The 24377-nt window shown below is 40.7% G+C and overlaps 1 protein-coding gene across 1 annotated transcript; it reads right to left on the minus strand.

Annotated features, from left to right (window-relative positions):
• Positions 1–1765: 1765 nt before the first annotated feature.
• Positions 1766–19111, minus strand: col1a1b (collagen, type I, alpha 1b). The gene is made up of 51 exons (XM_079659744.1): positions 18897–19111; positions 17170–17358; positions 16499–16524; positions 16275–16304; positions 15392–15484; positions 14848–14919; positions 14696–14740; positions 14448–14501; positions 14043–14096; positions 13765–13818; positions 13593–13646; positions 13441–13494; positions 13283–13327; positions 13110–13163; positions 12970–13014; positions 12761–12814; positions 11603–11701; positions 11469–11513; positions 11285–11383; positions 11116–11169; positions 10916–11023; positions 10607–10660; positions 10096–10194; positions 9701–9754; positions 9475–9573; positions 9234–9287; positions 9066–9119; positions 8921–8974; positions 8761–8814; positions 8520–8564; positions 8331–8429; positions 7633–7740; positions 7020–7127; positions 6779–6832; positions 6603–6656; positions 6378–6485; positions 6151–6204; positions 6007–6060; positions 5758–5919; positions 5562–5669; positions 5245–5352; positions 5079–5132; positions 4858–4965; positions 4707–4760; positions 4481–4588; positions 4293–4346; positions 3578–3685; positions 3198–3483; positions 2915–3105; positions 2559–2801; positions 1766–2322 (listed from the first exon to the last, which is right to left on the minus strand). Exons 1-51 carry the CDS (start codon positions 18976–18978, stop codon positions 2176–2178), a joined length of 4347 nt encoding a protein of 1448 aa, XP_079515870.1. The 5' UTR covers positions 18979–19111; the 3' UTR covers positions 1766–2175.
• Between the last annotated feature and the right edge of the window lie 5266 nt (positions 19112–24377).

Here is a 24377-nt window from a genome sequence, read left to right on the forward strand (position 1 = left end):
TATTGTGTCAAAGGCTGAGATTTGCACTATTTCTCAGGTGTTTTTATTCTCTAATTGACACCTTACTATTGTTTTAAGACAGACTTGAAGCGTTGTTAATCTATTTTTAAGGCTTTTTACAGACATTCTTCAGTACTAGTGGATGTTAACGGAGAAGCACTCATATCAGAGATTCTTGGCAACTTGAGCAAGGTTTGGTTTCGATGTATTCCTCCTGTGATCTATTTTTCTGATATAATTTGACCTCTTTGGACCTATTGTCACTTTGGTTAAAATCAGATTATCAGCTCATTTTGCATATGTTCATGAGCTACCTTTGTTTGTTTGTGTTGCTTTAAAGGGTCACACTCCATAATAGTTAAGACCCACTGCTCAATTGCATTCAAATCCTCTTTATATCACTATAAAATAATATTTCTTCAATCTTTTCTCAGAGGGCGACATATTTGATCTGGTTTTGGTGTTGAGGTAGTGAGACCTGACCACATGAAACCACCAGAGGGCAGTGCAGCAGCAGGTTTCTTATTGTTTTGATTCCGTTTTAAACTTCCCTTTAAGGCGACTATTGTTGCATTGAATATCCAGCAGGGGCCGGGCTTCATCTAATATGGGAATATTTTTGGTTCAACAAACATGTCCTCCCTTGTCATTTTCATGCAAATTCCTTATCTTTTGGGGAGGGAATCAAAACATGTAAAGTGATATTTAATGCAATGGATACGTGTCTTGTTAACACTTTCATTTTATACTATTTTAGCTCAAATTCCTAAATATATTCTGATTCAAATCAACAGCGAATGTATGTGTATTGATAAGAAAAGGCCAGGTTATATTATATACTGGCGTTGTTTTCACTGCTGCTTAATAGCAATGTACTCAGTGCAACTGTAGTGGAGAACCCTATTTTAACTGTTTTTTGATGTGGCATCCATGTTTCCAACTACAACATGTGCAATGTAGCTTAAGTGTATTAATTATTTCCCAAAATCTTAACACCTGATTTTAGTTTCACAACAGTTGCAAATCAGGACAGTGAAAACTCAGCCACTGAGTAGACCACTTCACATGCTTTATTTCAGCACCCAAAATAATTAAAAACATCTCAATTTATTATACATGTACAAAATAAGTACAGAATCTCTATTTTAAACCATGAAAGTGGGTCTGCTTCAAATTATTTTTTAAGAAACCCTTCGCGAAAGACATCAACAAACAACATAAACAACAGGGTGGGAGATGTGTGCTGTTTTTTTTTTTTTTTAGTGAAGAGGAGTTTTCCCCGGTGGGCAAACAGACAGAGGGATCAACACTGAACAAATGAGCAGGGGGAAATGATATTTAACCAGAGTCACTTGCTTTTTATCTACAAAGACATGATTGCATGCATTACATCTGCAGTGATCACCTTTTCAGAACACTTAAGAAGAAAACAATTGCACTGCAGAGACAACAAGACATGAGTCAATTTAGCACCGGAGGTTCTGCAGGCATTAGTGGCAATAATTACAGTATGACAGCGAGAGATTCACCATCAAACACCAATATCTGGACCTCAATGAAATGGTCATAGCACCTTTTGAAGGTTTTTTTGATTTCCCCACAATAAACTTGTGTAAAATATTCCCTTTTCATTTAAGAAAAAATACGGTGGTGATTTCTTGTTTTTGAGGTAGCCATCTACGCTTTGCAATGAAGGTGAGCTTTTTGCTCTTTTGCTGGTCTTTGTCTGAGCCTCCTTTAAGAATTTAATACAAAAGACACTTCACACTTTTTACAATTTATTTAACACCAGAAAAATGGTACACATCACTTGTTGTTTTCAATGTCCTTCCGCAGCGGTAGAAAATGGCAAAAGTCACCTGTGTTTCATTGCGTGTGTGGATCTTTTTTTTTTTCTCAATCTCCAGGGGGACATTTTACACAAGCATATATTATTTTCTTGTTGCCAGTGGAAACAAAAGATTCTTTTTAAAGTGTCCTTGTGGTTGGTTTTGGTTGAAGTAGCAGTCCCAAAAACTTCTCATGATTGTAAAAACACAAACATGGTCTTCAGTAGAGTGGTTTTAAAGCATGTGGGCCAATGGCAGCCGAATGAGTTTTGAATGCATAGGAAAAGGGATTTAGAGATGACTGCTAGAAAAAAAACAACAATGTCATGTCCAAATTTCGTTCTTTTTACAAGAAGCAGACGGGGCCAACTTCGACGCCAAATTCCTGATCAGGTGCACCAACATCCATAGGAGCAATGTCAATGATGGGCAGGCGAGATGTTTTTGATGTCTTGTAGTCGATGACTGTCTTGCCCCATGTGCCAGTGTGTGACTGTGGAGAAGAAGGACAAGGAGGAAAAATCAAAAACTGCATCTCCAAAGGATGATTTTACATTTTCATTTTCCTAATTGTGTGTGCTACTGTATATACACTTTTTTACAGTCTAATATTGTTGCTAGTTGCTATTTCACTAGTTAATACTGTAACAACACTGTTTTTAAATAACACTGTGCAAAATCTACTGTGGATGTTTCTGATTCTAAATGCAAGCTCCTGAACAAACTTACCGTGCAGCCATCCTCGCTGACGCTGTATGTGAAGCGGCTGTTGCCCTCGGCTCTGATCTCAACGTCGTTGGTTCCCTGGAGAAGGAGGGCCTTCTTCAGGTTGCCGGTGGCGGAGTCCATGTAGGCAATGCTGTTCTTGCAGTGGTATGTCATGTTCTGAGATGCCTGGTTGGACATCAGGCGCATGAAGGTCATCTGGATGTTGACATCGTCGGTATCAGCTCCATTGCTGCCATACTGGAACTGCGTGGCAAAGGAAGGAGAAGGGTGCATTGGTTTAAATTACTCTGACTTAAATACATATCCAATGGTCTGATCAGTTCACAAGGATGATTCTGAATTCTGCAACTTCTTACCTGGGATCCGCCAGTCATGGACTCGCTGAACCAGACGTGCTTCTTCTCTTTGATGTTCTTGCTGAGGTACCAGTTCTTCATGGGGATGCTGGACTCGCTGGGGTAGACGCAAGTCTCACCAGTCTCCATGTTGCAGTGGACCTTGATAGCATCAAGAGGAGATCCCTGGTTGGGGTCAACCCAGAACATGTCTGTAACAGAAGAACATACAAAGCGTTTTAAATCTGAGCTCATCCCTATTATCCATCTCCACAAGCTGAATCGGGCTCTGATCTGAACTCACCACTCTTCCATTCGGGGTGGGCCATCTTCAGGTCACGGCACATGCGGACTGGGCTCTTCTGGGTACCGTCGGGGCTTTGGATCTTCTCGACCTTCTGGGTCAGGGTCTTGAGGGTAGTGTCAACCTCCATGTCACGATCGCGAACCATGTTGGGGTCATCAGCGCGGTAGTGTCCGCCGCCGCGGAAGGGATCGGGTCCCTTCTCCTGAATAGGCTGGCTGACGAAGTCGAATCCACTGCCGGGAGGTCCGGGGGGTCCAGCGGCTCCGGCAGGTCCTGGAGGACCCTGTACGAAGACACAAATAGGTTTACAGACTGCAGATTCATATTCAGAGTGTCTGAATGTATTTGCTTATAACAAAGATGGTAGAGCAACTTACGGAAGGTCCCATCTCTCCATTGCGACCACGAGGTCCAGGGGGTCCGATGGGTCCGGGCAGGCCGTTGACGCCCTCCTTACCGGGGGAGCCGTTAGATCCAGAGGGTCCCTATGGAACAAGAGCCACATGATCACTTAATGAGAAGAAAACATCTACACGTTTTTTTTTTGTCAAACTGGTGATGTCTACCTGTCACTGATTACGGTGATGTGTTGTACTGAGAAATTGTTGGGAAAATACTTTCTTAGATTTGTTCCACCAACTGCGTAGAACAACCTGCAAACTGAGCTTAAACTTAAAAATATAGCAACCCTGAATGAGTTTAACACTGGTGAAATATATTGAGTCAAGACTATCTGTGCAAATGTCTTATCTGATTACTATAACTCAGATATATGTGTTTTAATTATTTAAAAAACGGTGTTGTTGGCCAAGTCTATCTTGGATCTCAATAGGACTAAGGGCTAAGGCTAAATAAAACCATACATAAGTCCTAAAAGTTCCTAACAGTTTTGATGTGTAAAACTGCCAAATGAGTCAAGTAATTGGAAGTTATTATAACACATATAAAACTGCAAATGGTTTTAATGTTGTTTGTTTTTTACAACTGACAAATGCTAAAACAAGACTTTTCCTGGCAAATCCTCCAAGTTCCCCATTGGTAGTGACTTGGCATTTTATGTTGTTGTTGGTTTTTTTCTGCAGGTCTACTTACTCTGGGTCCAGCAGGTCCAGAAGCACCAGCAGGTCCTCTCTCTCCAGATCCTCCCTAGAGGCAGAAGAAGATGTTAGTATCAGATATTACCAGTTTTGCATTTCAGGAAAGAATGTTTGAATATAAAAAGGAGAAAAGTTTAGATTAGTTTGATGCAGTCTTGTGTACACTTATAAACTGTCACTCACGGAGGGGCCGGGAAGACCCTGCATTCCGGTGAATCCTCTGTGTCCCTTGTGTCCTCTGTCTCCAGCCTCACCAGCCTCTCCTCTGTCTCCTCTTGCACCAGCAGGGCCCTATATGGAAGAACAGGAGGTCAACATGGCTCTTTTCTGGTTTTATACGCCTATGAGTCGGAGCAATATCTCAAATCAATGTTTACAAATGATGCTTGTAATGTGAAGATGTACATACAGCGGGGCCACGGACACCAGCAGGGCCAGCAGGGCCGGCATTACCAGCGGGGCCCTGAGAGAGAAGAGAGTGTAGAAAAAAATCAGATTAAACGTTTTCTTCAAAGCCAGTTTTGTTATAAATATTCTAAATGAGCAGGAAGGAGACTTACAGACTCTCCACGGTCACCAGACTTTCCAGAGCCGCCGACCACTCCGGGGGCTCCTGGAGCACCAGGGGGTCCTGGGGGTCCAGATGTACCAGACTCTCCACGGTCTCCCTATAGGAAGCATATCTCCAGTTAGACAATGAAAGCAGCCCATTTTGGGGCCAAGAAGGTCACATCAGAGGGTTGAGAATGATGGAAGTGAATCCTGAGGGGGTGTGGGTTACCTTGGGGCCACCAGCTCCATCGCGACCAGAGGCACCATCGTTACCGGCAGATCCCTGTGGAAGAGCAGCAAGGATGGTCATTTAAACATTCATCAGGTATTACAGGTGTCACTAACCAACAAGGAATATGTGAATCTGTAGGTGAGACCCTGCTGCGTCATCGTACCTCACGTCCAGCTTCTCCGGTAGGACCAGACAGACCAGGGGGTCCAGCAGGTCCGGGGGGTCCACGCTCACCAAAAAGACCAGCAGGTCCCTGCTTTCCGGGCTCGCCCTACAGAAAAACAGGGTTAGGGTTAGTTCTCTTCATGCAGGTGAAAGCTCAGAGGAGAGCTTTAGGAATAATCCACCTAGTGTCAAATTATTAGAAACACTATTGATGGCTATCACAAAATTATTGTAATTATAACTAATTGGATTAGAAAGAATATATTTTATAGATATTTTTGCTTATTTAGCACTCTGGTGATTGTGAATACTTACAGAAGTTCCAGCAATACCAGAGAAACCACGCTCTCCACGCTGTCCAGGGAGACCGACAATACCGCGCTGTCCAGCAATACCTCCTGGACCGGGGATACCAGAGGATCCCTGCGCAGGAAGACACAGTGCTCAGTTAAAAAAAATCATTGTAGTGCATTTTAGGCTGTTAAAAGAACATTTATTGCAGATAACTTACAGCGGGTCCATCAGAGCCAGGAGATCCCTTCTCTCCAGAAAGGCCTTGGGGTCCAGCAGCTCCAACCTCACCAGGGCGACCAGCGAGGCCGGACTCACCACGTCCTCCTCTTGCTCCCTCTTTGCCAACGGGTCCGAGGGGACCAGGGGGGCCACCAACTCCCTGGAGACATGCAGAGAATTCAGGTCAGTGAATGATGTAGGTGATATACAAACAGGCTAATGGATATGTTGATTATGTGAAACCTACAGAGGGGCCAGGGGGTCCAACTCTGCCGGCAGATCCGGGGAAACCAGTAGCACCCTACACACACAATGAGACAGCAGAGGTTAAAAATCACTTTCATTATCACACATGTAAATCTAACCAATGTAATGTGGATGGGACACTTACAGGGGGTCCAGCACCACCACGAGTACCTTTAGGTCCAGAAGGTCCAGAAGGTCCCTGTTGACATAATACAACAATAAAGAACATTTAATATAAGGTCTAGGAATAAATGTTAAAAAAAATTCCATTCATAAAATCGAAAATGGAATAGAAGATATGAACTTCAACTATTGAAATTGTGGCTGATTGTTTTCTCTGATTTCTCCACAGTAGGCATTTGTTTGACATACCTGAGGTCCAGAACCACCGACGGGTCCAGAGGGTCCAGGAGCACCACCGTCTCCCTTGGGTCCAGAGTCACCACTCTCTCCCTTGGCACCAGGCTGACCATCAGCACCCTGAGGTCGGAGGGAAAGAGAAGAAACACTATGACACGAGCCAGCTTTAATCTCAAATTGTGCTATATTTGTAGAACAATATCAGTTTGGATGTCAAATATAATGTGTGATTCTTACAGGAGCTCCAGCAAATCCAGCGGGTCCGGAAGGTCCAGTCTCTCCACGCTCGCCCTGGTAAAGGAAAGAGGACATTTCAAGTTATTATTGCATCCAAATTTGCAATGAGTTTCCTCCATTGTGTCGTAGGATACAATTCTAATAATATAAATGTTATCTTGTGTTTGTGTACTTACAGAGGCACCACGAGTACCGGTGGGTCCAGAAGTTCCAAGAGCGCCACCCTCACCCTGCAACCAGAGGAGAAGAAGAAGGTCAGGTCACATCCTTAACACTTTTATCATGTATAAAAATAGACCCCACATAATATAGTATTCATATGTGATGTTATGAGGAGATGATAAGAGAAAAATAATTAAAAGAAAAGAAAATGAACTTGAATCACTATGATTTAAATAAGTTCAAACCGGGTCTCACCTTCTCACCCTGAGCACCAGGGGGTCCAGGAACTCCAATAGCACCATTCATACCGCGCATGCCGTCTTTGCCGACACCACCATCAGCTCCCTTGACTCCACCATCACCCTGAAGAGAAAAAGTGTATTAATGCCACCTGTGATTATGTCTTTATTAATGATAGTTACAAAAGCCCAGAGATGTAACTACTCTGTCGCTACCATTTATTTGGCTGACTTCCTTCCTTGATTTCATCCTTTTACACACTTTTGACTATTTATCAGGGAAATGTAACACTGGGACAGCTGCGTTCACTTACAAGAAAATACCTAATACTTGATAAAGTTAGGCATTGGAAAATATTGTGAAATACAATTGCTTAGAAAAGCAGGATCAACCCTATGAACCCCTCTCTAGGATAATCAAAGTTTGAACAATCAACTATATATCAGACAAAATAACTGAATATAACACAATAACTCTAATGTTACCCTCCGTCAAGCTCTGAAAAACTACAATGACAAGTGAATTAAGTTGTTTCCTATTAGCTTTTGTCATAATACAAATAATTTCCTTGAGTTGATAAAGATTGTACAGTTTTACAAGAGACAAACAGGACAGGTGGGATACTTACTCTCTCTCCCCTGGCACCGGACAAACCAGAAGCACCGCGCTCACCGGGCATTCCCTGCATACCGGGGGATCCGTTACTGCCGGGGGCACCACCAGCACCAGGCTCTCCCTGCACACACACAGGAATATACACATTGTTATCAATTATATTCATCAGATGCAGGCCCACCACTCAAATGTGCAATGCAAAGTGGACAACAGGTGAATGTGCGTATGATTTTACGTCAGTTAAGCTAAGAAAACTAAAGGATGGATTTGATTTTCCTCTTAGCTCTAGGTTTTGTGATGCTTTTTAGATTCTACCCTACCAGAAGGCTGCTTTTTCAGATTTTGAGTGATTGAAAGCAACATTAATAGGAGGTCTGGGTTGAACAGTAAATATATCCCTTAAATGTAAATAGATGAGCACATTAGAGTGTAGGTAAGATTTTGTGCGCAATATAAAATAAAATAAAACAGTATTCCATTCTAATGTCAGTTAGTACATGTTTATGTGCTAGAAAATGAATTCATCTCAGCTATAAATGTGTATCAATATGGATATGAAAAGTGCTGAACATACTAAAGCCACATAAACCGGACCACATTTAATCATATCTTTGATCACAGCTGAGTCTGAATGACCCATATGAGAAAACAGTACCCCACTCATTATACCATTACAATAAACCTCATCATTTGATTTTTTTTGTACTGTACCTTGGCTCCATCGTTACCAGAGGGGCCAGGAGCACCACGGCTTCCAGTTGGGCCAGCACCGCCAGGGACACCGCGCTCACCGGGGAAACCTCTGTCACCCTAAAGGACAGAAGGGACACATTGGTCATCATCACCAGTTTCTATAAAGACCATAGTAGCAGCGTCTTTCTCATGGATGAATGTACTCACTCTTGGTCCAGATGGGCCGTTGGGTCCAGCTTCACCGAGACCACCCTGAACAAAAGAGAACATTTTGTTAATGAACCTCCCACATGACACTGGGAAATGACAATGGACTAGGAATTGAAATCTTGAAAATTCTAAAGTTTCTATGTGCTTTACATCTGACTATATGTGTGTACATGCATGGCAACCTTAGAAGCAGAATTAAGTAAGGATACTACAGAGATTCAGGCCTTGTGACTCTTACCTGATCACCAGGCTTGCCAGTCTCACCAGTAGCACCTTGTGGTCCGGGAAGACCCTGCAAAAGGAGGAAAGGTTAAGGATTTTAAGGTTAAACAAGTTAATTCAGAGATTTAGCATTGATTTAAAGTCAGCGCTTGGGATGCTGAAATGCTCAAACCTACCTGGAATCCGGGGGGTCCGTTGGGGCCCTGCTCTCCCTTCTCTCCAGCAGGTCCCTGAATAGAAAGAAGCAAAGCCAATGGTGAGAAACATACAAACAATTACCTTTTTTTTGTCTAAATTAAGTTTAAAAGACGGGATACATACAGAAATACCAGAAGGTCCAGGAGCACCAACATCACCATCTTTGCCAGGAGCACCCTGTGAACAAAAACATCACCCAAAACAATTACTAACTGCTTTCATGTTGCACCTTTATTTTCATATTTAACTCCAGTAGAGTTTGATTTGTATTACAAATATACAAGTACTTACAAGAGCGCCAGTGCCTCCAACGCTTCCTCTCTCACCGCCCTTACCGTTCTCACCCTGTTAAAAAAGAACACAAGCCAATCTTACATCTGCTAAATGACAGGGGTTATGCATCACAACTTCCTGTTAGATTGTACTGTCATGGGTTAAAAAACACACACATTAAAGTAGATATCACCAATTTCTTCCTTATCTGATATTTGAGTTTTCTCTCTTTAACAATATGAAGGGTCCGTTAACTCACAGCGACTCCCTTGGGTCCGGGGAATCCCATAACTCCGGGCTGTCCACGGGATCCAGTACCACCAGCAGGTCCAGAGCGTCCATCTTGGCCGGGGGCACCCTGAAGATCATCAGAAGACAGGAGAATACTCAAAAACACTCCGCTATAATGTCTTAATAGATTGTTAACAAGCTGCAGTTCTTCTCCATGTACTAGATACTTGTTCTACTATTTAGCCAATACTTACAGCAGGTCCAGCTTTGCCATCAGAGCCGGGGGTTCCGGGGCTACCATTCACACCCTGCAGAGAGAAGGCCGTTCAGTGAGTATGAAGACAAAGCTCGGTCATATACTGAGAGAATTTCAATTTGCTATATATTTAGCCAAAGGATTCATGCGAGACACTACAGGCAAAATGATGTTTTAAAACCCTCAAGTCTATTTGGGTTGGGTATATTCATCAAGATTAGATATTAGATAATTCTTCATTGTAATACTAATAGTTGTCGTAATATGACTAATCTTCTGGAGGATTTAAATAGTGATGACAATACGTTACTTATTTGTCTTGCCTGTAGTGTGTCTCTTTAAAGAGATCCTAACAGAAATGTTAAACCTGAAGGAATATTTGGCAGAACTCACCCTGGGTCCAGGTGCACCACCAGCACCGCCGATACCAGACTCACCGGTGGCTCCCTGACCTCCAGCTGGGCCATTGGCACCACGCTCACCGGGGGCTCCCTGTAATACAGATGGGGAAGAGTCATGAGTTTGTGAGTTATCTCCAGTTTACTGATTCAGTCATAGTGTTAGTTGGATAACTGTCCAGGCATTTGATTTTGTATACTATTCAAACTTTAACTGAATTGCTGCATTGAAGAAAAATAAGATACATCAGTATAGGGTTGTTTTTACATTTTAGTCCGCTTTTTTTTTACCACTGTTAGTGTTTGATTATAGTTTTGCTGTTTTGTCATCGTCTTACATTAGTCATGGAATCAAATGTTTGTTTTCGAGCATAATGAGTCATAGTTTTTGTTAACAACTAATACAAATAAATCTGCGCTTATGTCAGTGATAAGCAAGTTAAGCCAGAACCAAGTTTGTCAAACGTATTCCTGACATTTTTGAGGAATTATTTTGTGGGACTCACCTTGCCACCAGCACCTCCATCAGCACCAGGGAAACCGCGAGCACCAGGGCCACCCTAAGGAGCAAACAGACACATTGAACACGTCAGTTACCGTGGTGTAAATGCTCAAACTTCTGGGGTGAATCCCCCTGGGAATTTAACATACTGTAAAACATAAAGAAGGCATTCTAAAAACACTGATAACAGGTTTGTATTGTTGCTTCACTAACATGAGTGCATTATCATACAATGGCAAATGGATACGTTAGAAAGTGTGTTTCTCTCCTTGATGCCACTACAGAGGTTTATGTGTAACAGGAAGTAACATACGCGCTCTCCATTGGGTCCACGGGCTCCAGCACCACCGGGCTCTCCACGTCCTCCTTTCTTGCCATCCTCACCAGAGGTGCCAGGAAGTCCCTGAACTCCAGCGGGGCCCTGGAAAAGAAAGTAAGCCCATTAGATACACTTATTTTCTAATAATCGCCCTGAATGGTTTATTAATGGTGTGTATGTATTTTGGAACTTACAGACTCTCCCTTGGAACCAGGCTCTCCCTTAGCACCAGAAAGACCGTGGTCACCCTGTTGGAAGAAACACACACATTTTAAGTCAGAGCAATGTCTTAATAAGAATATTGTGGCCCATACTGTAAGTGTGTGTTGATACCAAAGTTAACACAATCAATCGTCTACTCACGTTATTACCCTTGGGACCGGGGGCACCGAGAGCACCCTGAGATCCAGCAGGACCACGAGAGCCGGGGAAACCAGGAGCACCAGCGATACCACCAGCACCCTAGGGATCAAAGATAAGGGGTGTTAGAACATTCGATGTGCAGGATATAAGCAGCATGAATGTGACTGGTGAGTATGATACTTACAGGAGAACCCTTAGCACCAGGGGAACCATCAGATCCGGCGGAACCCTGTCGAAAGAGAACAAACGTGTTAAGCACTGATTTGGCTGTACTTTTATTGGATATTGTGCAAAGGAAAGTCTAGTTCATCCACTCACAGCAGCTCCAGCGGGTCCAGAAGGTCCGGGGTTACCAGCCTCACCACGGGCTCCAGCGGGTCCCTCATTTCCACGACCTCCAGCAGGTCCAGTCTCTCCCTATGGAGGAGAGCAACAATGTCTCAGAAGTCTGCATCTCGAATATTGTAAGCCTCCTAATTAATCAATTGTAAGTCATAAACAAGTAATCCATCTTGGCATGCCAACAACATAATAGTTCGGATTAAATATACCTTTGATTACATATAGAGTTAGTTAAATCAAGTAAAAGCCAATAAAATGGCCTATTGTTCTAATTTGTTTACCCTAGTTGGAAATAATTACCTCCGCCAAAGAAGTGATGTTTCAGTTTGTTAGTTTGTTTATAAGCAAAATTATTGAAAAACCACCAGTTCAATTTTCAAGAAAGCATCTAGATTGATTAATGGAGGAACTCAAAATATCTTGGAGTATTTCGGAATCATAGGGTATAAACACAACCTATGTTTTACTAAAATAAACCTTCAATATACAGTATGCATGGCCTTGGTGGATGTCAGCCATAAGTGCGCCATACCTTCAAAATAATACAGCTCTTTTTTAAATTTTAAGCAAAGTATAAAAAGGTGCCACACTAATCTGAGATGGTGTATTGCATGTGTCAACAGAGTGCTTTGAAATCTTCTTTTGTCATAGCCAAGTGAATTCTGAAAATATCCCAGGTGTGTGTGTGTGACTTCACAATAGGTGTCATTGGCAGGATATTGTAATAGCTCCTTCACTGATGGCAACAGGGAAGAGCTATGCAGCCATTAGAGAGCTACTGATGCCATCTGGTGGCTACAGCGTTCACCTGGCCTATCGAGTATGAGGCCACATGTTTTAATCATCCATGACCCAGCTTGGTCAGGATGTAGAATGGAGAGTATCATCGTTTGTTTACATGTGGATTTAGCATTTAATAAACACCAGAAACATCTTTTACAGCACAAGTGAGGAGACAGTGCGTAATCCATACAGGTTTTTAATGTCCATTGTTTTCATACTAATAGAGGGACCTAGCAATAGCTGCTATTTTAAAGTTAAAGCTACTCCAAGGGCCTTACACCTAGCAGGTCTACGAGACTGCCTGTGTATGAGGTCAATCTTATTATGTATAAAACATTTTTTTTTTTTTACCTTAGCACCAGCACCGCCGGGGAAACCAGGAGAACCAGCAGGTCCGGTAGGTCCCTGAAAAACAAAGACACAAAGACTGTTAATTTGATGGAGTGATTATTACAGAGGAGTGCATGACAACCTTCAACATAGCACTTGGCTGTGATGTCACCACAAAGTTTTACATGGGTGACATGACCTTTCCAAGTAGAATTACAAATAATACTTACAGGGGGACCAGCAGCACCATTGTTGCCATCATTACCACGAGCACCCTGTAGAAGAGGGGGAAGAAGGAGGAGATTAGATCTAAGTTATTCAAATGTTGTATCAAATACTTTAACAGCATGACCGGGATAGCGTTGCTTACAGATGGGCCAGGAGCTCCAGGGCGACCTCTCTCACCAGGAAGACCACGAGCGCCCTAGAGAAGTCAAAAAACAACAACATTAGCATGACAATTTAACTCTTTTTTTGTACATATGAAACAGATGAAAGTGGTGTATTTGTCTATACATTGATTGATATGAGAAAAAAACTTACCATGGCGCCGGCGATACCGTTCTCACCAGCTGAACCACCCTCTCCCTGTAGACAAATACAGAAGGAAGAATGAGCAATGAGAGAATTGTATCTTGTGTTTTAATTTATGATAAAATGTCCTAAGCTGAAGTGAGTTTCTGCAGGTCCTGCTCTCTCACCTTGGGGCCAGCGGGTCCACCGTCTCCCTTAGCTCCATCCAGACCGCTGAATCCCTGCGCACAACATAAATCAGGGTTAGTCACTCTTATTGCGACTTATTCCAATTGTTATGTTTTATATTTATTTGGTTTTAATGCCCTTCCAAACTCACTCTGTGTCCCTTGATGCCGGGGAGTCCGGGGGTTCCGGGGAATCCACGAGCACCCTGGAAGAGGAAAAACAAGAGATATGTTAAAAGGTAAGTTTTAGAAACAACATGCAACTGTAACATGGAGGATAACTTAAATATAATGCTAATGGAGTTTTAATTCTTCTCTGCTCACCTGAGGGCCAGCGGCTCCACGCTCACCGGGGCGACCAGCTTTGCCGGACTCACCCTGTTGAAGAATCAGCGAAAGCAGGTTAGAGCTCATCCTTGTGTGGATGTATCACCTCTAATTGTCTATGAAGGTATCTTTTCGACATTAATAAATGACAAAGTTGTATTTTTGACATATATCAAAATGACAAGTGACAAGAACCAGTCAAATGTATTTCATTTGGTTATACCTGAATATAACTGCACAAAAGAAAGGGATTTAGAAATCACTAAATCACTTACATCATCTCCATTCTTTCCAAGGGGTCCGGCGGGACCACGAGGACCCATGGCACCCTAAAAACCACAAGGAATGACTGGATTAGCACCAAATAAATGCTAACTATTTCAAGTGTATAGATATTCTTTATGTCATTAAGGAGAAAGAAGAAGGGCTGAGGGGGGACTTATCTCCGAGGAAAATTGATGTGTGCAAATGTGTGTCAGTGGATCAGTGAATACAACCGGAAGTGGAACACAGGAAGTAACATGTTAAGGGAATCTATGATACGTGTCATTTATAAACGGTCCTGCTGATTTCTGGGTCACCCCATTCAGCTTAAAACTGTTGAAATGTGTTGTGCATCATTAAAGGAGACAGGGTTCAAATCAAGAGGATTATATTTGTATGACATTTTGTGTACTCACAGAAGCTCCGGGCTCACCGGGCTCTCCGGAGGGACCATTGAAACCCTGAGGACCCTGGAGGACAACAAAAACAACATCATTAACCAAACGTCTTCTTTAAATCAGGTTTACATATTTATCTTGCAGTGTCACATCTGATCTGAGAAAAACGGAATGCTAGTAATAAGCCAGGTTAATGCCTAGAGATAATGCAATATTAGGAAGTATGATGTCAAAATGATCATCTGAACTGATAAAGGAACACTTACAGAGGAGCCAGGGGATCCAGGAGGACCACGAGCACCCATAGGACCCTGTTGATAAAGATGAGATGAAATGTCATTAGATTATTTTAAATATTTTCTCTAAAAGGGAGATTAGATTAGATTTCGGGAAGTCCATTGAAAAAGAGCATTCATACCATTGGGCCAGGGACAGGTGGGCCGCCGCTGGATTTGGAGTGGTCAACGTAGCTCATCTGAGGAGAAAAGTTCTGTAAGGGGAGAAGAGAAGGAGAGAAATTAGTCTGTGAGCTTTGGAGGTAATGTAGCACAAAAACGTCACACCGGAAAAGTAGCTTTGAATCACATGCATGGATTTATCAGAGAAAACACATTTTGATCCTAAAGCAGGTGCATTTTAACATTTAAAAATGGTATTAACGCTGAAGTGGTGAGTTCATTGTCCATTTAAACCTTAAGATCAAGGAACTGTCTGCACTCCCTGTGCCGAAACAAACAAGGAGGAGATGTTGCTTTCAAGCACATAGACATCCCTGCTGATTAAATATCATTGGTGGAACTCATACAGAAATAACGGATCACAGCATGAAAAGGAGAGCTTTGGAGAGAAACCGATAGACTACATGAGTATGTTTTAAATGGTATCTCATTTGTAAACAGAATCGAGTCATCTTTAAAACGCAATCTGAGACTTCCTAGCTGTTGTGACATGGAGACACTTACTCCGCCAAGGCCAGGGGGGCCAGGGGGGCCGGGAGGGCCGGGAAGACCAGGCTGTCCATCAAGACCATCGTTGCCAGGATGACCAACTGGACCCTGTAGAAAGAGAGGGAGTCACAGTCAGTAAGCAATACTCTTTATTATCCTTTTGCTGAAATGTAATTAATTATCAACCTGCCAAGGAGAAAATCATTTTATTCATAGACCAACCAAATTAGATCTGTCATTTCTAAGAAATAATTATCTATATTGAGAATTAAAACTGTTGCACATTCTATAATGTCAATCTTGTGATTTGTTAAAATATCTGTTAAGTCTAATTTTCAGATAATCGTTTCGCTGTTACCTTGAAAATAAAATTCCGATTTTCAATCATCCATCAAAAAGGCTTTAAATGTGTTTATGTTTATTTTACTATGTTGTAGTTTTATGTAATACAAATAATTACTATTTCCATTATTTAATACAACTCAATGCAGTTTCTGTTGTGTGACCTTTCAACTTCTGATGACCTGTTGACCTTGTGACCTATTTATTAAAGGCCATCACTGGCAATTACGTCATAGAAAGCTTTAACAGCTATTTGTTTGTTGGGAATCAGTAAGAAAACATATATTATAATGTGTGTTTATTTTAACATTTTAGTGATTGGTCAACCTTATCATCCACATGCAGCAATGATGCATGATGTGTACTGAATAAGCCAGTATAATACAACACAATTACCTAAACAACAAGGAAACAGATTCATTCAGATTGAGTCAAATTCCTCTAACAATCACAATCATGTTTTCTTGTGCAAAATCAATTTGTCAATCTGTGAAATATAAGCAACTCTATAAAACACAGGTGTGTTTTGCAAGGTGGGAAGTGAAATAGAACCTACCAAGTCTCCTGTGGGACCAACTCCTCCTACCTGTGGAAATAGAGAAAGGGGAATTAGGCTATGCTGCAATGTTTCATCCAGGCTGTAAAGAACAAGAGCATCTAGAACACAAATGACAAGCTAAACTGACCAATGCCAGCATCTCCAAACAGATGCCAATGTGAAATATGGGTCTGAGACTATAATGACATATTTTTTAAATAAAAAGTTAAAGGGACAAATACCTCAGGTGGAGATGGCTCCTCGGTTTCTACAGAACCAACAGAGAAAAAATAAAAATGTCAACAGCTCTTGAACATTCAAAAGAGATACACTCAAACCTTTTAACATTCCCAAAATGTACTTGACTTTAACTTTAACTATATATTTATTTGTCGTTCCTTTCTTTTTTTTCACTATATCTGTAAAGCGTCTTTGAGCACCTGTAAAAGCGCTAACAAAATAAATCTATTATTATTATTATTATTAAAATATTGTAAATGTTTAAGGTCCAGGCTGGACAGCATGAATACAGCATTTGATAAAATCATGAAACAAAAGCATTTGATTCTAGATATGCTCTCTGGTGGGAGATTTAAATGTTGTTTCGGGTGATTTGACCTTTGATTCACCCTGCAGTGACACTGCACAGCAAGGCGTGAATGTAAATTACATTTACATTGCCAGATCTCTCGACAGAGCAGGTAAAATCCACCGTTAAAGGAATACATATTGCAAATTAAATGCACAAAAGGTAAAATCCAAAGCGATTATTTTCTGAATCAAAATCCTCAAAAGAGAAGGCAGGAATAGGGCCTCATTTCCAGCAGTTGGCAGAGATGAGGAGGGAGGCACTAGGTGGCGCCAAAAAGCAAATTAACCAAATAAATTGTTGAGGAGGATGAAGGTGAAGTACCATCGGGGCAGATGGGGCAGCACTCTCCGTCAGGAATGATGGGATCGGCGCAGTCGGATGTGTCCTCACAGATCACCTCGTCGCACATGATGGTGCCACTGTCGCAGACGCAGATCTGGCAGGGCTCTGGTTTCCATACATCCTTGTCATTGTACAACTGTCCGTCCAATGTGCAGCTGCCATATGAGCCTGAAGGGAGAAGGCCACAGTGAGTTTGGTAAGATTATACAAGAGGCAAAGTAAGCAAAATTGTGTCCAATAAATGTCCCAAATTAAGTATGGCATTGGTAAACTGAGATGTGCACAATGTACTAGTAAGATTTATTTGCGCCTTGGCTACACCTGCACAGTCATGGATTATATGGCAGACAGATGCGCCCCAAAAGGGTTGTATGAATAAACCAGAGCCTGCCTTCAAACATCATATTATCATAGTTATAATGATATGGGATAATAATTGTTTAGCCATGCTGACCGGTATTGTTTTTTTAATTAGAGACTGTAACTTAAAGCTCTGGCCTTTCCTGACAGCAACTCTGTAAGAAATGTGTATTCCATTTTTTAACGTGTGTCATTTTTGCAAGATTAATCCTCCGTTAAGTAATAGGAAAAGGCTTTTAATGAGGTAAACAGAAAGAAAATGTGGTGTCCAGTGATTGATTTGAGAGCATAAATATAGCCTCTTAATGAGTATAACAGCACTGGAGTTTAAGTGGTTTTGGGCCTTGTAAAAGTAAGAAAACAGGCCTTTGTGTTGCAATAAAGCCAATGTTGCTAAAACCATTGCTTTCAAACATTACTGATCAGATTCAGCACAAGATTTTCTCCTCAAATACTGAGTGGAAAGCTACATTTTGCCTAATCACATTTCAGGCTCTTGGATGTGGTTGGGCCTTGGAGGTGGAGGACCGAGGTTTGGAGGATGGATGCACAGTTCCACTGTTGGCCACTGAGTGGCGCTGTTTAACTACAAAACCAGATCTTCCGCACCCTGCCCTGCATTGGTGATTAATTGACGTCTAGACTTTTTTTCACTGTCGACGTCAGACTGAGGCAATTTTTTCCATTGTCCTTTTTTTCAGCGAACCAAACCATTTTTGTGAAAGAACTTGGAAAAACATGTTATTTATTTCATTGGGACTCTGTTATGGAGAAGTAGTGCAAAAGGTTAACCTTCAAACAGTAAAAAAAGTCTCTAGGTTTGGTTTCCAATTCAACGTTATCTACTCACTTTTAATGCTTGATGTTAAAACTACAAAAAATTATCCAAGTGGTAGAATCCACATACTTTGGCAGATCTCTGTGAGATGCATTTTTTTCTGAAACTACTTTACAAACTAAATGCAATTAAGATTCCCTCAAATGTATATGCCATTTTTGTAATTGATGAAGCTTCTGCACTTCATCAACTCTCTTTGAACGTTGTGTCCTGTCATTGCGCATCAGAGATAATGCAGCTGATCCTCTAAGGTTTTGCGCTCCAGCAAATAAGCGAACATGTATCTGCACGTCAGTGAGAGCAGCAATCAATAAAAGAAAAGTTCTATAAAAGTTCCAAATCTCCCCAAAGCGCGCCTCACTGTGTAACAACTTTCACAATATCTGCACACTGGAGTTGGGCATTACTCAGAGGGCGTTCGGTACAAGCATCCTTGTGGGCTCTCCACATCCCTCAGGGTGCCACAGTCACAACACAACTCAAATCAATGTTGGAAATCGATACTCACTATCATCCTCGCCTTGTCCTCTCGCCAAAAGCACTGTTGCGCTGAGCAACAGCGCTAACCGAATATCCACAAAGCTGAACATGTCTAAATATTAGACATGTAGATTCTTTGAGATAGTGGGGGAATCCTTTTTTTCTCCTCAGACACCACTCATACAAGGTAGGGTCCGTGCGCGTAACTCCAATCCAGACCCTAGCAGAAACTCCCTACTGCCTAAACAAATGAGTTAGCTTGGCTTTTATATGCCAGCAACTTTTGGGGAGGTCCTGGGCCACCAGATAACTTGTACATGTTCAAGTCAAGAGTCCCTCCTTCATCAGAGAGAGGGGCCGTCTTAAAACATGTCAAACAAGTTCACGTTTCAGCTCAAACGTGGATGATCAGGACACTCACCATTTACGCGCCGGCTCACCGCCGTTCAGACGTGTTTTCATCATCTCCTGCTTCTTCGTGGACTTTCCTAATTGAGTTTGGGGTGTTTTGTCTTTTCGCCTGAGACATTGTGTCGCTGAGCTGACTTTATTATCTGGACACTGGATGGTTTTGCAGTTTACACTTCATTAGGGCCTCAAAGTATTACGGATATGCTAGGCAGCTGAAGACTGGATCGATTTTCAGTTGTAAAGCAATATTTTTCCTTTAAATGTCCACTATTTAAGATGACAAGGGCTCACTTTATTTACAGAATAATTAATAGGATTTGAATGATGTCTTAAGTGCGCAATTTACGCACGAAGTGCAAACCTGATGCAGATCTTAACATAACCAAGTTCATTTGCATATGTATGTATGTAACTAACTAACTAACTATTTTTTCTGTATAATATTTTAGGAGATGTATTCCCTTAAAGATTCTTGCGAGTTTTAGTTGTGTTGTTATAGGTATGAACATTATCAAGCACCTGCAAGGAACTGCAGTTCCAATGTTGCAAATGTACACATGCACACATTGTACCCAGTTTTTTATTTATTTTAAGAAAAAGCATGAAATTAAAATGAGCTCATTATGCATCCCAACCCTTTCTCTACCATTTTTCAAACAAATTCAATTAAGTCTACTAAAATAGAGGTTTCCATTTTAGTTTTCAAAAAAGTAAACAGTAATCCAGATTACATACAACAACCTGTGTTGAAATCCACCATTTCCAAAAGAGGGATGGCCAAGTTCCAGCCCATGATGGTTGAGAAAGGGAGGGAGGAGGGAGAGAAGAAAATGTGGCAGATCCACAAAGCAGTCTGGTTGAACTGTGGACACGTTGCAGCTTCTACAACTACATTATGGCCCAGTTCGACCTTTCAATTGCTATCTGCTATTGTCTTCTTCTATTGTGATATTCAAACTGTCTTGTTCACAGTAGCAGACATTTATCGAGAGCAAAAAAGCATGTGAGGCTTATGATCCAGTAGTGGAAATCCAAATCCAATTGTAGATTAGCCATTTCTTTGTTGGTAAGGTTCAGGGGAATGTTCTGAAATGACATCGTATCCATTTTGAGTTAGAGAAAAGAAAGAGTGTATGGCAATATTACAGTTTGACCCCTACCTGTGATCATGAATTTACAATATCTTGAAATTAATGTATGGCTAACTGTCCTGTGATTCATCCAAAAATGGAAATACAGTGTGTTAGCTAGGCTGTTTCGTACAAACTGGATCATTGACAAGATAACTGAATATGTATGATAGGGCCATAACTATCAAACAACACAAATCTGAAACTATTTTGAGAAAAAGTAGAGATACAATGGGGGGAAAAAAAAAAAAGTAGTAGGCCTAGGTACAATTGTCTACTTGCTACATAATTGTCTGTCTCTTTTCGGTCATTTTGGAAATAGGAATAGAAAGAATCAAGTTTTCCCAAACAACCAAGACTTATGATTGTAAATCTTCCGAGAATATCCTAAAGAATCTTCAAAACTAACTCTGATGTTTATTGTAACATTTCTTAGCAATTTGCTAGCTAGGATACTTCGTGCTAGCAGGTTAAATGAAGAATAAAAAACCAACCGAACATTAACAAGACATAGCGTGAACTATATGGAAGAAAATATACAACCATTATAGCCTACATATATTTTTTGATAGATAACCCTTAAAAAAAAACAATAAAAGTATACAAGGTACTCGCTACATACTAGCTTCGTGTTAGCTAGTATGAATCATCACTATACTAGCAATGAGTGGAAGGAGGTTTCCCAAATTATTACTAAATGAAAGAAAAGCTACACAAAATATCCCAAAATGTATACATAAAACTCTTTCCGAAAACTATTGGTGCAATACTTATAATCCATGAATAATTTTTCAAACATTTTTTGATCCAGATAGAGGCTTTATTCTTCAATTGTAGGGAAAATGAATAATTTGCTGGAGATTTCTGTCTGGTTATTTACTTTGTTTGCAAACAGGTTTTATTTTACATCTGTTCCTTTTCTTATAAAAAGCTGCCAAACAGACTGACAGCTGTCCATGTCCATTTCAGTGACTCTTTCCTTATGTTCTATCTATTTTCTGCTGTTATAGTACATGCAAACAATGCACTTGTGTAGCCTGCAAGAACAGTACCTTTTCTGAGCATGGGGATGCTAATCATTTCTAATATTGGAAAATTAAATTGTCACACTGCTGGAGCAACAAAACTATTTAAAGAAAATGTTTTTTTTTTAATTGTAAGAGATTTTTGTCAAACAGTTTCTTCTTACTTCCTTTCAAATGTAAGGCTTTTTAAGTGTTTTTGTGACTTTGAATTGAAAAGAAGAACCCTGATGGATGTCTTAATTTGGCAATTGTTTGATAACTGTGTGGCAATGATGGCTGTTGCAGTGATGCAGTGAAAGAGATTGTTTTAAGCCATGATATGCAGCACATGCTCAATGCAGCGATAAAGTGATTTAAACTGCCACAAGTGCACCTTCAAATAAGACACGCCCATTTCAGTGACTTTGGATAAGAAAAAGAGGTATGAAAGGGTAAATTGTTAAAGTTATAGAGTTATCATGAAAATAGGGAAGTCCTGTTTCACAGGGTCCTGTTGTTTGTCTAAGAGGAAACTGTGTGATAAGACTTGTGCCTGTGCTGTGTCTCTGTGATTTTAACCTGAAAAAAAACCCCGGCTTTCCTCACACAATAAAATAACTTTTTGTTTTTATTCTCTTGTGCAGTTCAAATAAATCTTTGATCACAAGATGAATCAGTCTTTTGAGCAGCACTTTCTCAGTGACTTTCCATGACTGGAATCAAGCCGAAGCTCACAGGACAGTGTTTAAATAGAACTGGTAATTTTCTGGTGTTTGGAGCTGCTGCAATCTATAATATATTTTTTTGTGGCAAGTCTCTCAGAGTTCAGACTGGTGGTTTGGGTGGAAGCGCTCAGAAGGAGTTTAAAGCTTTTCAGTTGCATTCAAATATCAGACCACTTTAGCTTGAAGCTACATGTTTTTTGACTGCAAGATATTTTGCATATTTTAGCAAAAACACATCAATAGCTTTCAGGTTTCTTTACTTAAGAGAAATAATCCACAATGTTTGGCATCACCAGTTTGGGTAATTTCTAGAAAATTATTTGTGAAAGAAAATAAACTGTTCATAAATAAGGAAGTGGAACCAGCAAGTTTTGCAGACTACAAATTCAGTTTTATTTGGCAGAATCAGAAGATCTTTCAGTATTCCTGTTTACAATGACATGTTGCTGGTTTCTCTCTATGCAGCTTGTGGAAGTATGTGAGCATGAGATATAACGGGATCTGGGGAAAGGTGCCTTTACATTAATTGCTGCAAAATATTCACAACTTTTGTCCTCTTATTGAGAATAGAGTTATTGTTTTCTACAATGAAACCTGACAGCCCCACCTGGGAGAAGCTTTAATTGACAAAATACTTATGAGAGGGTAATTGGCAGTAAACCTCAACATTTTGAGGAGACTTCTTATGCACCAATAGATTTACATGCAGCATTAAGATCAGGCAGTGCTTACACAGTAACTAAAAAGTCCAGAACTGTGCATTCCCGAGCAAGCCTCTGAGCTGTAGCCAGCAACACGTTGCATCTGCCTGGCCTTGTCCACGTGTTTCTACTTGTAAGTCTCTGAGCCTCTGCTGCTCCAAACTTTTAACAAAGCCAAACCCTCTCTCTCCCTCTCACTTCTTTATATCACTTGGTGACTGAAGGCTCATTTCCTTTCATCTTATTTAAGGTGCATTTATTATTTCTTTATTTTTTTTAAACTATAATGTCACTTTAACCCACGATGTTTCAGCCTTTTTGCGATAACGCTACTATTACTTGCTGTTGAACCTTATTCCAGGCCATTTAGATTTTTTTTAAATGATTTTCAATTATGGGTCTTCCTGCTTTGTTTGCCTATAGAAGCCCATTCTAGTCCCACCTGCCTCAGACAGATTACAGGGTATGATGAGGAAAATTGTACAGTATCGCAAGTAAAATCAGTGTGTCTTTAAATTCTAAATGGCTGTTTTCAGATGTACACAACTGTAATAATGTTTATCTTTAACAGTTTTCCAAAATGATAAGTGTATCTTTAGTATCATGGTAAAACCAATTTCTTCTTTTTTAAAGCAGAATAACCTCTAAAAGTATGAGAATAACCCCAAACTTTGAAATGTTAAACACACAAAAGACATAACAAATTTGAGATTTCAGTCACATCTAGCAGGACAGAAAACATTCTGTAAGTAAAGATTTATGGTGTCAAAACACTGTATCAGTTCAGAGAATTCACACACTATGTTAAGTGTTTTCAAATTAAACTATTGTTGTAATAACATAGATCCCTAAAAAATAAACTTTTCATTGGGGTGTCCTGGTACCCCAGTGATTAAGATGCATCCCATTCTGTGATACCAGTATGTATCACAGTTCAATCCCATATGGACCTTTGTTGCATGTAATTCCCATTCCCCTGCCACTCAATCTCCCTAACTATGGCATGTCTGCATTTATATTGTGATGAAACTATAAAAAGGAAAACCACAAAAAAAAATCTTTAAAATAAAGTCATGACATGGCATTGCCGCTCATTAAATAAACCTGATATAAGTCAATGTCCTTGCTAAACTTCAGATCTCCAGCAGAGATCATTCACTGCCTGCCGTGTACGTGTACAGACGAGTAAATAACTAGTGTGACTACAGCAGTCGCCTCTGTGAAAATAAACCTCTGCTGTGGGCCAGACATTTCAAGTTCATTCAAAGCAGTAGCATCAGTTGGAAGAAAAAAGAGAGAGACTTCCACGCGCCGTAATGGGCGAATGCTCAATTACAGGGTGAAGATTTTAGCTCACTTCTGAATGTTTCTTCAAGCAGAGCCCTATGTGAACTGCAATCATCTCATAAAAGACCCGACTTCTGTCTTTTTAGTCTGGAGGTTGGGGTTGGTGCATGACGCCTGAGCCACTCTCACCTCTACAGCAGTCATTTACATTCATGACAGTCATTTCCTGCAATAGCAGAAGATTGGCTGCT

The sequence above is a fragment of the Notothenia rossii genome (genome assembly GCF_949606895.1).
Source record: "Notothenia rossii genome assembly, chromosome: 11".
NCBI classification, from domain to species: domain Eukaryota; kingdom Metazoa; phylum Chordata; class Actinopteri; order Perciformes; family Nototheniidae; genus Notothenia; species Notothenia rossii.